General features: G+C 43.3%; 2 protein-coding genes across 5 annotated transcripts in view; one reads left to right on the top strand and one right to left on the bottom strand.

The window, feature by feature from the left end:
* The window catches only part of INTS8 (integrator complex subunit 8), an 83,710-nt gene extending 73,510 nt beyond the window's left edge, over positions 1-10,200 (bottom strand). The window contains exons 1-10 of the mRNA XM_077270937.1: positions 10,089-10,200; positions 6,607-6,795; positions 5,014-5,188; positions 4,561-4,701; positions 3,214-3,285; positions 2,788-2,839; positions 1,849-2,031; positions 1,518-1,625; positions 1,273-1,425; positions 670-770 (exon numbers count right to left, since the gene is read on the bottom strand). Of these exons, the coding sequence (XP_077127052.1) occupies positions 670-770; positions 1,273-1,425; positions 1,518-1,625; positions 1,849-2,031; positions 2,788-2,839; positions 3,214-3,285; positions 4,561-4,701; positions 5,014-5,188; positions 6,607-6,781 (1,160 nt within the window). The 5' untranslated portion in view covers positions 6,782-6,795; positions 10,089-10,200. The remainder of the gene's footprint in view (positions 1-669; positions 771-1,272; positions 1,426-1,517; positions 1,626-1,848; positions 2,032-2,787; positions 2,840-3,213; positions 3,286-4,560; positions 4,702-5,013; positions 5,189-6,606; positions 6,796-10,088) is intronic.
* Positions 10,160-14,689, top strand: part of NDUFAF6 (NADH:ubiquinone oxidoreductase complex assembly factor 6) — a 66,808-nt gene continuing 62,278 nt past the window's right edge. The window contains exons 1-3 of one of the 4 annotated variants that reach the window (XM_077270940.1): positions 10,160-10,391; positions 12,634-12,733; positions 14,411-14,533. In XM_077270940.1, the coding sequence (XP_077127055.1) occupies positions 10,282-10,391; positions 12,634-12,733; positions 14,411-14,533 (333 nt within the window). In that variant the 5' untranslated portion in view covers positions 10,160-10,281. The remainder of the gene's footprint in view (positions 10,392-12,633; positions 12,734-14,410; positions 14,534-14,689) is intronic. The other 3 variants (XM_077270943.1, XR_013217068.1, XM_077270941.1) reach the window with 3 other exon arrangements.

Here is a 14,689-nt window from a genome sequence, read left to right as displayed (position 1 = left end):
TCTAGTTCACCATATAGCAGCCAACCAGTGAGCTCAAGAGCTCTGTCTACAAAAGCAGCCGCTGAACTCACTGATTTACTGCCGCACTGTCAATGCGCCGTCAGCACAGCAGCCAATGCCAGACATCATGGGCGGGGGTGGAGACTCATTGGTTTTTTTTGTTTGTTATAAACTACAGTCGGAGTAGAACACTGTCTGAAACGCTACAACCTCTAAAAGGGGTGTCCGAGCAAAATATATATCACTGTTATATTTGCTTATGTTCCACAATCAACAGGATCACTGCGGCTTGTGATTAGCTGCAGCGGTCAAGTGACTTTGAGTTGCATGTTTTGTGATGATGCGTTGCTCAAGTCACCTGACTAATGCAGCCAGTCACTGGCCGCAGATGGTGGAACGTTAGAGAAGCCACAGCTCCATATCATCCTCGAACCTATTGTTTTCCAGATCAATATAGTGAAACCTTTTTAGTTATTTGCGTTATTAGTATCGGGTTATTCTGGGCCTACTTGCGCATTGAAAGCATACCTCGGCTAACTGGTTCATATGAAATAGACACAAGCATCTGGGTCAAAGAAAATGAAATGATTGGTCAGTCGTCCTTGCAGTATGAATGCATTTGTCCCTCTTCTGTATCGAACAGCAATCACAGAAGATATCTGCACCTACCCTTGCTGCACTTTCTGGAAGAGCTCCCTCAGCACCGACTGTCGGAACTGGTCTGGTAAATTACCATGGAAATTATCATCATAGAAGATCTTCAATATCCCCTTTAGAAGAAAAAAAACAAACAAAAAAAACCAAACATATGTAATATACAGAAATCAGGAAAAAAAACTTGCATTACTGCTAGCAAAATTCCTTAGGACTGCATAAAGCAAAGCTATTGTGAGACACTTTGGGTATATATATACAAAAATTAGCGATTGTCCTGTTCCTCTGAATAAGACCTGAAGTAATTTGTCTGCCAGCTGCAGAAACAACCACTTTTGCAGGTAGGTGCTTGACTTTCTTTTTTCTTGAAGTTTCAGCGCATTTTCTTCTTCTTTAATAATTGCATTGATATAAATATCCCCCATTGTGTACGCAGTACGTAACCATTGTGAAATAAGAATCACACTACTAAATGAGGAATGAATACCTTGCATGTTAACGTCAGTGTAACTACTTGGCAAAAATCCCCCAGAAAACCTAACAAGTGGTCAGCTGCTAAAATGAATGACCATCAAGCAAGCCACTAGTTTCTCTCATAAATGATGACCCCCAAGATACCTGGTAGTTTCCAGTCTTCATGAACTTATGGATCTGACCGTATGTGGATGACTGCACAGCAGCCACATTGGAAGGTACAAGAACGCTGCAAGCCTGGCAATAACCGGACAGTCTGTCCTCATCAATGGAGCAGTGAGTGGAAACTTCTCCAATCTGTGAAGCAGGAAAATGGATATCAGGTCAGACCCAAGACAAATTGCCACGATGGATAATTGCATTTTATTGTGTGGAAAAACTAGAACTACCTTTGCATTCAGCTGTTTGGTGTTAAAAAAATGGTCTCTGGCTTTTTCATAATTCACTGGGTTTGTAGGTCCTTGTTGGAAGTAAAAAGCTCCAAGATCATAGCACACCTAAAGAATGGAATGAAAACCATAATGAATAGCAGAAAATGTTTCTAATGATGAAGGGAAAAGCCACTGACATTTAGGAAAACGTTCCTCGGACGTGTGCTGCATGTACGCCGACTGCTATAAACTATCAGACAACTGTCACATAAAAATAAAATATCCCAGGAAGTTCACAGTAACATTCTGCAAACCTAAAAAGCACCATGAAGTGCGAGGTCATCAGTACCTGGCACTGGACTTCATCAGAACTGATCATCAGCCCAGCAGTAGAATTCTCAGTTTCACCATTCACAGCACCAGGTTCAGCTGCCAGTAGGTCCAGAGTCCTCATAGTGTGAATGTAGAAGGCTTTCTGTAGTTTAATGGCTTCCTCCAGCACAGTGATAGAGTCCTCGGCTTGTTCCTTCAGCTATAGAGACAAAGAGGGTTCACAATGTAGTTTTAGAGAAGCAGATATTCTAAAATCAAGAAACGCATAATGAAGGCAGTGGCAAAAAGCTACAGATATACAAATGCAACATGATAATCTACAAACTTGTAAGCTGGTCTTCTATTACGAGGGAGGTCCATTTATTTATTTATTTTCATTAAATGCAAGTATTTGTAGCTAAAAATATGTTTTTGCAACTGGGCTTCATTAAAGATTTAGCACAGTTTTTACAGACTCTGTCTCAGAATATTTAACTCTGATGTGATCTGTGGTCATAAATAAAGAGAAGAAATGAGAAAAAATAAATAAATTAAAAAAAAAGTTACAGTCTCCCTGTATTACAGCACGCTGACCTATGGATCCTCAGTTATAGGGGTATTCCCAAGTGCTAGTGCGCATGATTCTCCTACATTCACACGGGGCTCTTCAGGGTTTGGTGGGCTCCTGCGGCTGGAAAGTTGCCCCATCTCATGGAGAGCATATCATTTTCAAACTTGAGAATACTCAGCGAGTTAAAGCCATGATGAGGTTCTCTCTCCTTATAGTTTATAGTATCAGTGCAGGTAAAAAGGTCTCCAGCACCTGAGGCCTGCGAGATCCCGTACACACTACAACCAGCGAGACCCTGGGATGGGACGGCACTGCCCTCTGCTGGTAATAATATGCAAACACCGCATTCTGAGCAAAGCAATATAGATTCCAGGCTGTGGTATCGCTGAGCAATGATGCACCTACCACTTTCAGTATATTCTCAGTCAGCTCCTTTTCTTGTTGCATTTGATTCATTCTGTCAAAATAAACAAAACATTTAATTTATAAGTCAAGCAATAAATATACTGGGGAACTGCATATTACGTGAAAGCTGGGAGGATTTCCAGACATATAATTCCGACAGAAGAAGAACCACAACATTGGGCAGTATACTGTACTGGATGCCTCTATTTGAGAAGGGGGAAATTAAATAAATAAAATAAATAAATAAAACGAGGGAAGGAAAAAAAGACCTTTGCCTATGGGCACCTATAGGTATGTTTGCACTCATGCTGCAATCATTGTGTAAATGTGACCCAATTGCTATGTGGCTTTTGAGTGGCCACCAGACGTTCCCTCACCATAAAGCCATAGATGATAGGATAAGCATAGAGATCACCTCGGACTTACACATTGGGCTGCAGAGGACCTTGCTTAATTGGCTTTACAGGAAAGCTGCTCTGCACAATGGTCCGGATCGCCCTGTTGGACAGAAAATGTCTGAAGATATCAAGTCAGGTAAAGACAGTGCTGCCAATACACAAATTACAGATTTAGGCTAACATCGTAACACTCATCTGGGAATCTTACAATAATTATAGTGAAAATACATTGGTGTGTGTGACTATAGGAAGCAAAATAATCATACACTGAGGTATCATTCTGAACATCCCAAAAGAGCACACATGGTCGGGGCAGTCCATGCGAGAGCACTTCCTTAATAGTGAACACAGAAAATGAGTTAATCTGACAATATTTTTATGGAATTTACTTTTTTGTGAAGCAGACAGTCTATGCATTACAGAGTAAGAAGGCAAGCAATAAGGCAGAGGAGGCAAAAGGTATGGTCAGATATGGCTTCCTCTGGCAATAACAAGCAAGGAGAGTTAGAGAATCGTGATGAGCGAATGTGCTGGTATAAGGTGTTATCCGCCATGCTTGGGTGCTAACCGAGTGTCTTTGGCGTGCTTAAATAATATGTTCCAGTTCCCGTGGCTGCATGTCTTGCAGCTGTTAGGCAATCTTTTCATGTGTTGTGGCTGTCGAACAGCCGCGAGACTTGCAGCTGCGGGGACTCGAACATATTATTCGAGCATGCTGAAGACACTCTGTTAGCACCTGAGCACGTTCACTCATCACTATTAGAGATGTCTACAAGACACAAATCCTTTGAGCAGCAGGCTGAATATGTTTGGGCTATTGTAAAGCCCAATAAGTGCCCCGTGTGGGAAATATCCAAATCGCAAAGCTCTGCTGAGGATCGCAATGACTAGAGGTGCATTTAAAGAAGTTGACAATCAGAGAAGACGATTTTCACAAGAATGCTTACTTCCAACTATCAGCCCATGTAAACATGCCGCCGTCGATCACACTCTTGTCAGATGAATAGGAGATTTTAGATAGATAGATATACATACACACACATATATATACACACACAGCATATCATCCAGTGTAATCATAGGATGTGCAGCTGACAACGATGTATGTAGACAGAAAAATCCTATTAACAATTGTTCTGCCCTCATCAGTAATTCGTCATCCTGTGTAAGGCTGCATTCACACGCTGCAGCCACTTTATGTTTTTACAAAGAAGCTTGCACCATGCCTGTGATTTCCAGTAAACAACTGATCAACTCATAGATTGACAATCTATGCTCATGAACAGGTCAAAATGTGCCATCTAAATGGATTATTACTTGTACAAGCTTGTCACCACAAGGGAGGGAAGAGGATGGATGGTATAATGCTCCTTACCATCTGTTGTACAACATGACAGCCATGGCTGTAGTTGGAGGCAGGCTTGTGAGGTCCAGGTCTACGTGCTTGGTTCCAGGTGGTACTTTACTGATGCAGAGTAACTCGTTCAGCAGCATATTAAGGACAGGAACGGATAAACTAGTACATAAAGAAAGGACAAAGAGAGAGAAACCTTATCCATGCCATGAAATACATTATACATAATAGGTATAAATATTCCATAATAATATCAGGCAGGTTTCACCAGCCTGGCATGCAAGGTCTGAATCTGGGGGTCTTCAGACCTGAACTGAAAAGCCACATAAGCATTTATGAGGCTGTTGTATTCATGTTAGGGTTCAGGTGAGGAAACCCATGGCCAGCATGAACATCAAGGTCAGACATCTGTGAATTGCAGACATGTGAAACTGACCTAGGTGCACAGAGCATAATTCCTGCATGTATACCTACCATTTCTCAAGCACATCTAAATCCCATTTTAAGTGAGCGGCCACTTTTAGAGCCAGAAGTTTGAGGGTCCGATTCCTCTTGTTGTCAGTGGGAGGCTGCACCTGATTCTGCTCATTCACAGTCGGCTTGGAAGCCTGCTCCAGAAACTGGATAATAAGCTGGACAGGAGGAGGATCTGATGGGAACATAAAACAGGTGAATAAGAGGCCAAGGCAGGTTTACACAGAAGACAGCCAGGTACCCGAGACGGTATTTCAAGGTCCATATACGGACTGCAATGCCCGTCGGTCTCAGACCCGAGCTTACGTCTTTATAGATAGACAAATGAGGCTATAAGCTTGAGGCAGGAGAACCATCAGTCTGGGCATGGAGGTCCGTGAAATACGCCTGGGTGAACTCAACCTTAAGTCCTGTTTCTTTTTTAAGGGTGTGCCAAAAGTACTCTGAAATAACCCACACATTTTTCTTTGAAGATAGTCAGGTAAATGATTACCCCATAGTGGCTAAGAAAAGTTTTGAAGCATGAGCATAAATCCATCTTCAGCCATGAGGGATTTGTTGCAGCTTTTAGCTATGGATTCCGCAAAATAGTACAATATAATCCATGTAAAATGGGCTCTTCAAATCCACAAAAACCATGTAGAGATTTCTTTTAGATTTGCAGCATTTCTATTTTATGATTTTTTGACTCAAAAGGGTGAAATCTGCAAAACAACTTCTTTCTCGACATCTGAGAAAAACGGTCTGGTTACGCTAATCAAAATCTGATCAGAGTGAAATCAGTTTTTCTTAGGAGGTGGAGAAAAAAAAATTCTCCAATCAGTCAGTCCATGAAAATCAGACCAAATTCAAATGTCACCTGAATATAGTCCAATGTTTTCCATGGACTCATAGTCTTGCATTGTTGATTTTGATCCGACACTCAGATCAAAATAGGACAGTTCACCAATTTTTTCCTCGAACCACTTGAAAAAACAAACAGATATTTGCACAACCCTATAGAATAACATGGGTACAGGTACTACCTGTCAAAACCACAGATAGCACTTGTCTGATTTAAACGTTGTGTGCATGAACCCTAAAGCAAATTATAGCACACCCAAGTGTTGCTAACACATTTTGCAGAATACTTGCAAGTCTGTGATGTAAAATTTTCTAAGGATTTTTGTGTCTGAGCTTGTGTGTTGTAATCAATGTTCTAGATTTAGTTGCATGAATAATACAGTTGAGCAAAAAGATTTTCAGAACAATAATCCAGCAGCCACGCTATTAGTCAGTGGTTGCTGGAACATGGCCCTGCGAACCTCCTACTACCTGCTGACATCCCTGGTGCCTCTTCTGAGTAGTAGGCCCTGCAGTGTCACAATGCTGTGGTACTACGCACACATGATGTCGCATCGAGCCTACTAGTCAGGAAAGGTGACAATGATGTAGTTCTCCTAGTGCTCCGGTCCGGTGACCACGGACTATCTACATAGCTGCTAGACCAGGCTCTTGCACAACTCTTTGCAGTGTTGTATCATTCAAGCGTTTGCTTTAGGAAAAAGTATGCTTCCATGGAGAACTGCAGTAAGAGGAATCACACATGAATACCTGGCGAATGCTTCTCAAGATGAGACTCCAGCAAAGAAACATCCAGCAAGAATTCAAACCAGGACGTCTGTGGCGGGGTGCACGGGCGGCTGGAAGTGGCCGCCTCCCTGTCTGCCGCCTCGGCACTCATCTTCTTCGCCAGCTGCTTTTCGCTTGCTGCATTTTTCTTTTTCATTTGGTCAGTGGTATCTAGTAAGAAACAGAAGTTTTATGCAGATATCAAACACTGCACTGCCAAATAAGATCCGCTGTTCTCTCAGATAAGAAGAAGAGCTAGCTGTGATCGCTGCTTTCAACCACTTAAAGGGATCCTACCACCATGAAAATACAGGTGCCATGTTGTAGAGCAGATTGATATACTGTACAATTTTGGGAGAAAAGATTCGGAATTACTTGTGCTTTAATCATTGAATCCTCTAGTCTTTCTGGGATTTTCGGTCTAGTGGGTAGACCTATCAGTGACTGACAGTTATCACTGGATACAAAGAAAGTTAAACTATATAACCAACAGCATAAACCCAGTCTGTTATATTTCAATCTTTTACATTAAATTCAGAATATATTCAGAATATTCACCATAGTGAGTAAAGATCACAGACTTCGGTGCGACCAGTCCAACTGCTCCAGGCAACTGCAGGTATGTGGAAGCAGAGACGATGGCTGACGATCAGAGGTCTGCACCTGCGGTGACGTTTCGGGGGTACACCCCCTTCCTCAAGCACCTCGAGGGCGTGCCCCTGAAACAACACTGCAGGTGCAGACCTCAGATCGTCAAACAGCGCCTCCGCTTCTACATGCCTCCTCTGCTTGGAGCATATAGACTGCACCACAGTCTGTGTCCTTAATTCACTGTAGTGAATACGATGAATATTGACTAGGGATATATTCTGAGGTTACTGTAAAAGATTGAAATATAATCATAAAATAAACTATAACAGACAGGATGTGGTTTATGTCGTTTATTATATAATTTAGACTTTAAACAGTGGAGAGGAACGACTGCACTTTAGCATAAGACCATGGTCACAGTATCAGTATTTGGTCAGTATTTTACATCAGTATTTGTAAGCCCAAACCAGGAGTGGGTGATAAATACAGAAGTGGTCACGTGTTTCTATTATACTTTTCCTCCGATTGTCCCTCACCTGGTTTTGGCTTACAACTAATGTAAAAAACTGAACATGTGAATGTGGTCTTAGTCTGTATATGATAAAGGAGAATTTGGTCAGTTTGTTGCACTGTTTATACAAAGAAAGCTGTCAATCACTGATCGGACCGCTCACTGGACCAAAGATTCCAGAAAGAGAAGTTTAAGTGATTAAACCATGAGTTAGAATGAATCTTTTCTCACAAAGCTATATATCAATCCGCTCAGCTCCATGAAGCATATTGGACTGCCTTCTCATGGTGATAGTTTCCCTTTAAGTGCAACTGTCCATCTCTGACAGCAGCATTTAAGTGGAGCTAAAGAAGCTGGGGGCCTTATAGATGGAGCTTGTCGCCATTATCTCTGCAATGTTATGGAGCCTAGCCACAGAACAAAGCTCAACTCCCCTAAGAAGAGTGAAAATTACAGAGATTAAAAAAAATAAAATTAATAATAATAAACCTCAGCACTCTACTATATAATTGTCTAAGGGTCACTTCCGTTTTTCTGTCTGTAACGGTTATTCGTTCGCTGATTGGTCTCGCCAGCTGCCTGTCACGGCTACCGCGACCAATCAGCGACACGCACAGTCCGGAAGAAAATGGCCGCTCCTTACTCCCTACACTCACTGCCCGGCGCCCGCATACTCCCCTCCGCTCACACAGGGTTAATGCCGGCGGTAACGGACCGCGTTATGCCGCAGGTAACGCACTCAGTTACCGCTGCTATTAACCCTGTGTGACCAAGTTTTTTACTATTGACGAGGCCTATGCAGCGCCAATAGTAAAAACATCTAATGTTAAAAATAATAATAATAAAAAAAAATGATTAGATACTCACCTACGCCGCCTTTCCCGCTCCTCGCGATGCAACTGCCACGTTCCGTTGGCACGGATGGTCTGGCAGATGGACCTGCCGTGACGTCATGGTCATGTGACCGCGACGTCATCATAGGCCCTGCTCGCCTGCGTGAGCAGGACCTACCGTGACGTCATCACAGGCCCTGCGCGCCTGGGCGAGCAGGCTGGGACCGGAAGCTGCCGCCTGTACCTCGCACAGGCGACAGAACTACAAGTAGGGTGAGTATGTTAAAACTACAAGGGGCCCTCGGATCGGAAGGTGAGTATGTTTATTTTTTAACCTGTGAAATACGTGGCTGGGCAATATACTACATGGCTCTGTGCTGTATACCAGAGGTGTCAAACTGCATTCCTCGAGGGCCGCCAACAGGTCATGTTTTCAGGATTTCCTTGTATTGCACAGGTGATAATTTAATCACCTGCACAGAATAATTCCAGCACCTTGTGGAATGCTAAGGAAATCCTGAAAACATGACCTGTTGGCGGCCCTCGAGGAATGCAGTTTGACACCTCTGCTGTATACTACATCGCTGTGCAATATACTGCGTGGCTCTGTGCTGTATGCTACGTCACTGGGCAATATACTACGTGGACATGCATATTCTAGAATACCCGATGCGTTAGAATGGGCCACCATCCAGTATAATATTAATATATATATATATATATATATATATAGTTTGAATTACCCCCTTTTCCGTGTTGAAGATAAAAAAAATATTTATCACCATGTCCATAAATTTGCAATCTATGAAAATGGAATAACTATTTAACCCGTATGCTAAATATTGCGAAGGGCAAAAAAGGGAGCGCACACAGCGATCTAAACATCACATGTACTGAAAATGGAAGGAATAAAAACATTAAATCACCACACACAAAACAGCTCCAACAACAAAATATACAAATATGGACACAAGTCATTTGTTGTTTTTTTCTTTAACAGAAAACTAAATGATTGCAGCCACTAAGCTATAGAGCGCCGACCAGGGCAGGAGCCGCCACCGTCGCCCTGAGTCGGAGGATGCCAACAATGGCGGCGCTGCGCTTCATTGAACCATTTCACCGCACTTGAGAACATGTTTCCCCCATTTTTCAGTTCATTGTCAGATAAAATGAATGGTGCCCTTCAAAACTACGACTTGTCCCACAAAAAACAAACAAAGAAAAAACCAAACACAAACCCGCACGCGACTATGTGCACGGAAACATAAAAAGTTACTGCTCTTGGAGGAAAAAAAATAAAGTAGATAAATGAATAAAAAATAAAAATGACCCCAGAAGGAAGGGGTTAAACACAAAGCTGAGGGCGCGCACAACACCGGACCCGTGACAGCACTCAGGCTGACAGGCAGGAAACGAGACTGCAGCGGTGTCAGCCCCGGACAATGAATGGGAAAACACCATGTGTGAACGGACACGCAGAAATAAAGTTGCCGCCTCGCCTCGCTCCTCCCTCTCCGCTGACCACTCACTTTTTACCGACGATATACCGGAATTATCAGCGGCCGTATAAACCTGCCCGGCGCCTGCCCGACTACGTCACCAGCGCTCACGTGATCACAACACCGGCGCGGGACGATGACGCAGTGATTCCAAGCTCTAAACTTTTCCGCCAATAGGCGGCGAGGATCGGGCCACGCCCCCTGCTCCCCGGGTGACATTGTCATGGCTCTGAGAGCCGCGCTGCGCTCCCGTTCACACCTGATTCCGTGCAGCTCCCGGGGCAAGAGCGGCCAGGCTGCGGCATCTGCTGCCTACTGCGCGGAGCTGGTCAGGTACAGTGATGGCGCCGTGTACAGGGCTGTGCGCCTATGTACTGCCTGTGCGCCTATATACTGCCTGTGCTCCTATATACTGCCTGTGCGCCTATATACTGCCTGTGCTCCTATGTACTGCCTGTGCGCCTATATACTGCCTGTGCTCCTATATACTGCCTGTGCTCCTATATACTGCCTGTGCTCCTATATACTGCCTGTGCTCCTATATACTGCCTGTGCGCCTATGTACTGCCTGTGCGCCTATATACTGCCTGTGCTTCTATATACTGCCTGTGCTCCTATGTACTGCCTGTGCGCCTATATACTGCCTGTGCGCCTATGTACTGCCTGTGCTCCTATGTACTGCCTGTGCGCCTATATACTGCCTGTGCGCCTATATACTGCCTGTGCGCCTATGTACTGCCTGTGCGCCTATATACTGCCTGTGCGCCTATATACTGCCTGTGCTCCTATATACTGCCTGTGCTCCTATGTACTGCCTGTGCGCCTATGTACTGCCTGTGCGCCTATGTACTGCCTGTGCGCCTATGTACTGCCTGTGCGCCTATGTACTGCCTGTGCGCCTATGTACTGCCTGTGCGCCTATGTACTGCCTGTGCGCCTATGTACTGCCTGTGCGCCTATGTACTGCCTGTGCGCCTATGTACTGCCTGTGCTCATTCATTCTCCCTCCATTGTAACCCCCCCTCTGTACAAACCAGCAGACATGCAGCCCCCATATACAAACCAGCAGGTCCAGGTGTTGGCTGCCATGTCTGCTGTACTTAAGGGGTTGTCCATTATCACATATTGCTGCTCCAGAGAGACAAAACCCCGGCGCAGCGCTGCCACTGATCTGGTGTTTGTCAATTCAACAGCGCTGCAGCCAATCACAGAGCGCCGCCGATCCGATCACAGCGCAGCCTGTCATGCCATTTACATCAGCCGCTTAGCTCAGTGACTGGCTGCAGCGCTGTCAACCTGGTGTCAACGCTGCAGCCGATCAACAAAGACTGGTGCAGTGACAAGAGGCAGCGCTGGATCACGGGAGAGCTAGTAAACGCTCCCACAACCCTTGGTGCAGTAACCTGTCACAGGGGACAACCCTATTATAGTGGCTGTCACCAGATTTCACAATACAAACTGTGCACGTTACTAAGTAGATCTCTTAGACCTGATGAGGCTGGTTTACTTACACTGATAAACCACGCCAGGATGGCCCTATAATCGTTTAGGAATGTCGAACTCAATCTCCGCCTATGGAGTCTGCCGGCTCCTCCGCGTCCCTCCTCCCTGCTGAGATCTCCCCCTGCCCTGTATAAGCTGCAGCTGTCAGACTGGGTGTGTGTGGATGGAGCCTGAATACATTGGACTTGTCAGCGGGTTCATTGTGCAGCCGGACTATAGATCAGGATTAGGGCGTATAAATCGGACTGGCCGGCGGCTCTCCCCACCCGATCCTTACAGCTTCATGTATTTCTGCATCTGTCGCCAGTCCGTGCACTGCGCCCCGATTTATACCGCTGCCTGACTGCGCCCCTATTCCGTCACTAGTTCCATCAGGTCTAAGAGATCTATGTGATAATGGATGCAGGCTGCCTGCAGAGTCATCAGTGCCGTCCACCTCCTGATGTCATTTTTTTTAGGTGGCCATGTACATTGTGCTCTTTAATTTTTTTTTTCCTCTTGTTTCAGGAGCCTTTTTTTTTTTCCTTTTGACACAACCTTTGGAAGTCGTGGTTTTGAAGGACGCCCTTTGTTTTACCATATATTGTGTTGAAAAAAAAAAAAATATGAGATTTTTTTTTTCCATCAAGGGCCTTTTCTTGTGTGCGCTCAGCTGTTAATCTGTAATGATAACAATGAAGGGACACGCAACATTTTACTGACTTTTTATTGAATTTTTTTTTAGAGGCAGAATGAGAAACTTCAATTTTGGTTTTTGAATTCCTTCTTTTTTTATTAAATCAGATAATTTTTATTGAAAAAAAAAAAACGCTTCATTATATTTTCCAAAATGCAAACAAAGCACAAATTGTCATAGATTGGACTTTTATGGATGCCACGATATCAAATATGCTTTTTTTCTATTTTTTATAATCTTTTTAACTTCTTTATTTTTGGGTGAGAAAAAGTGTGACGGTTTAATCTTTTATATATATATTTTTTTTTATTACATTTTTAGTTTATCACTTATACATCACTGGAATCTGTTCTTCCTTGCATCTTGAATAATTCCTTTTGTTTTCTTACTGCGCAGGAAGCGGGATTATGAAGGATTTCTCTGCACGCTGCTCCTGCCCGGTGAATCCCAGAGTTCAGGATTCGCACTACGAGCCTTCAACATAGAACTGTCCCAGGCAGGTATCCTAGTGTTCAGTGCTCATACCCCCGGCCTGCACTTACTGCAGACACTGACCTGCAGGGGGCGTTGTTATTAATATTGGGCGTGGGATCACACCTAGTGACATGGTAGAGGGGACTGACTCCATTGACTTCTATCAGCTTTCGTCACCGCTGTAAGCAGGGGTGGCCATGTCATTGGTGCAACCTGGGAGAGATATTTGGGGTAGGGAAAAGCCTCACCAGACTAGTCCCATTCATTCATATGATCCCTTTCTGGCTCTTTACTATGTTTTCTCTGAAACATCGGAGCTTTTCATAGTAAACATACTCGCCATCAGTTGTGCAGCCAGGGTCTGATACTTTCTGCCCGTGGTTCAGGCAGAATGAACAAAATGTCAGGTTTCTTTTTCATGTAAACCCTCTGGTCATACAAAACATTACTATTACAGTACTAGTACTGCGGAGGTCAGATCCCCTGCTTTGATGTGGGCTCCGGCACTGAGCCCACCTCAAAGCCGAGACATGTCAGCTGTTTTATGTAGCAAAGCCGATCAGGCTCCCATGGAAACTATTGAAGCATGGCAAAAGTTTAAAAAAAAAAAAAAAAAAAGTTGAAAAAAATATGAAAAAAATAAAAAAAAATATAAAAGTTTAAATCACCCCCCTTTCCCCCATTCAAAATAAAACAAACAAAAAAATCAAACCTACACATATTTAGTATCGCCCGATCTATCAATAAAAAAAAGATTAACCTGATCACTAAACAGCGTAGCGAGAAAAAATTCGAAATGCCAGAATTAAGTTTTTTTGGTTGCCGTGACATTGCATTAAAATGTAATAACGGGCGATCAAAAGAACATATCTGCACCGAAATGGTATCATTAAAAATGTCAGCTCGGCACGCAAAAAATAAGCCCTCACCCAACCCCAGATCACAAAAAATGGAGACGCTACTGGTATTGGAAAATTGCGCAATTTTTTTTTTTTTTTTTTTTTTTTTTTTTTAGCAAAGTTTGGAATTTTTTTTTCACCACTTAGATAAAAAATAACCTACACATGTTAGGTGTGTATGAACTCGTAATGACCTGGAGAATCATAATGGCAGGTCAGTTTTAGCATTTAGTGAACCTAGCAAAAAAGCCAAACAAAAAACAAGTGTGGGATTGCACTTTTTTTGCAATTTCACCGCACTTGGAATTTTTTCCCGTTTTCTAATACACGACATGGTAAAACCAATGATGTCGTTCAAAAGTACAACTTGTCCCGCAAAAAATAAGCCCTCACCTGACCATATTGATGGAGCCATGCAGTGCAGTAAGACAGAGGACTCACGTGGACTCGCTTTGTTTTTGCTTCCAGCGCTGTCCATAGTTTTAGACTTAACGAACATAATTATGTTCTTGTGTCCTGCTGGGAAAAACACAAATGTTGTTAGTTTGAACTCAGCTGAATCCTGTTTTTTTTTTGTTTATTTTTGGTGGATATTCCAGAGAAAAACTTTATGAAAGTTCTAAAACACAATCTGAATGTGACATAAAAACATGTTTCCAACCTATCTGTTAAAAGGATTGTCCACATTTTTTTAAGCACAAAATATGAGGTGTTGAGAATCGTTGATGGATTTCCACCACTGTCCCCTTATTTAAAAAGTAAATTAAAAAAAAAAAAATGTCTTACATTTTTCTCTTAAGGTGAAAGATTCTGTATCTCAGAAGAATCTTGGGCTGATGAGGATGCAGTTCTGGAGGGAGAGTATTGATGACATATATAAGGAGGATCCTCCACATCACCCTGTAGCTCTCGAACTGTGCAAGGTACCTTCACTTATGACTGAGGTCTGTGATCACTATAGAAATGTGGATAATGCAGGATCCGTGACTAAAGGTGGGGTGCAGTTTATTGCAGCAAATTACAGGTACAAAAACCCCACAGATCTTCTTATGTTGTAAAGAACTTAAATTGTCACCCAC

The sequence above is a fragment of the Ranitomeya variabilis genome, chromosome 6, assembly GCF_051348905.1.
Source record: "Ranitomeya variabilis isolate aRanVar5 chromosome 6, aRanVar5.hap1, whole genome shotgun sequence".
Classification (NCBI taxonomy): domain Eukaryota; kingdom Metazoa; phylum Chordata; class Amphibia; order Anura; family Dendrobatidae; genus Ranitomeya; species Ranitomeya variabilis.
Note: the sequence above shows the minus strand (reverse complement) of the source record. Positions and strands in the feature narration are given on the sequence as shown.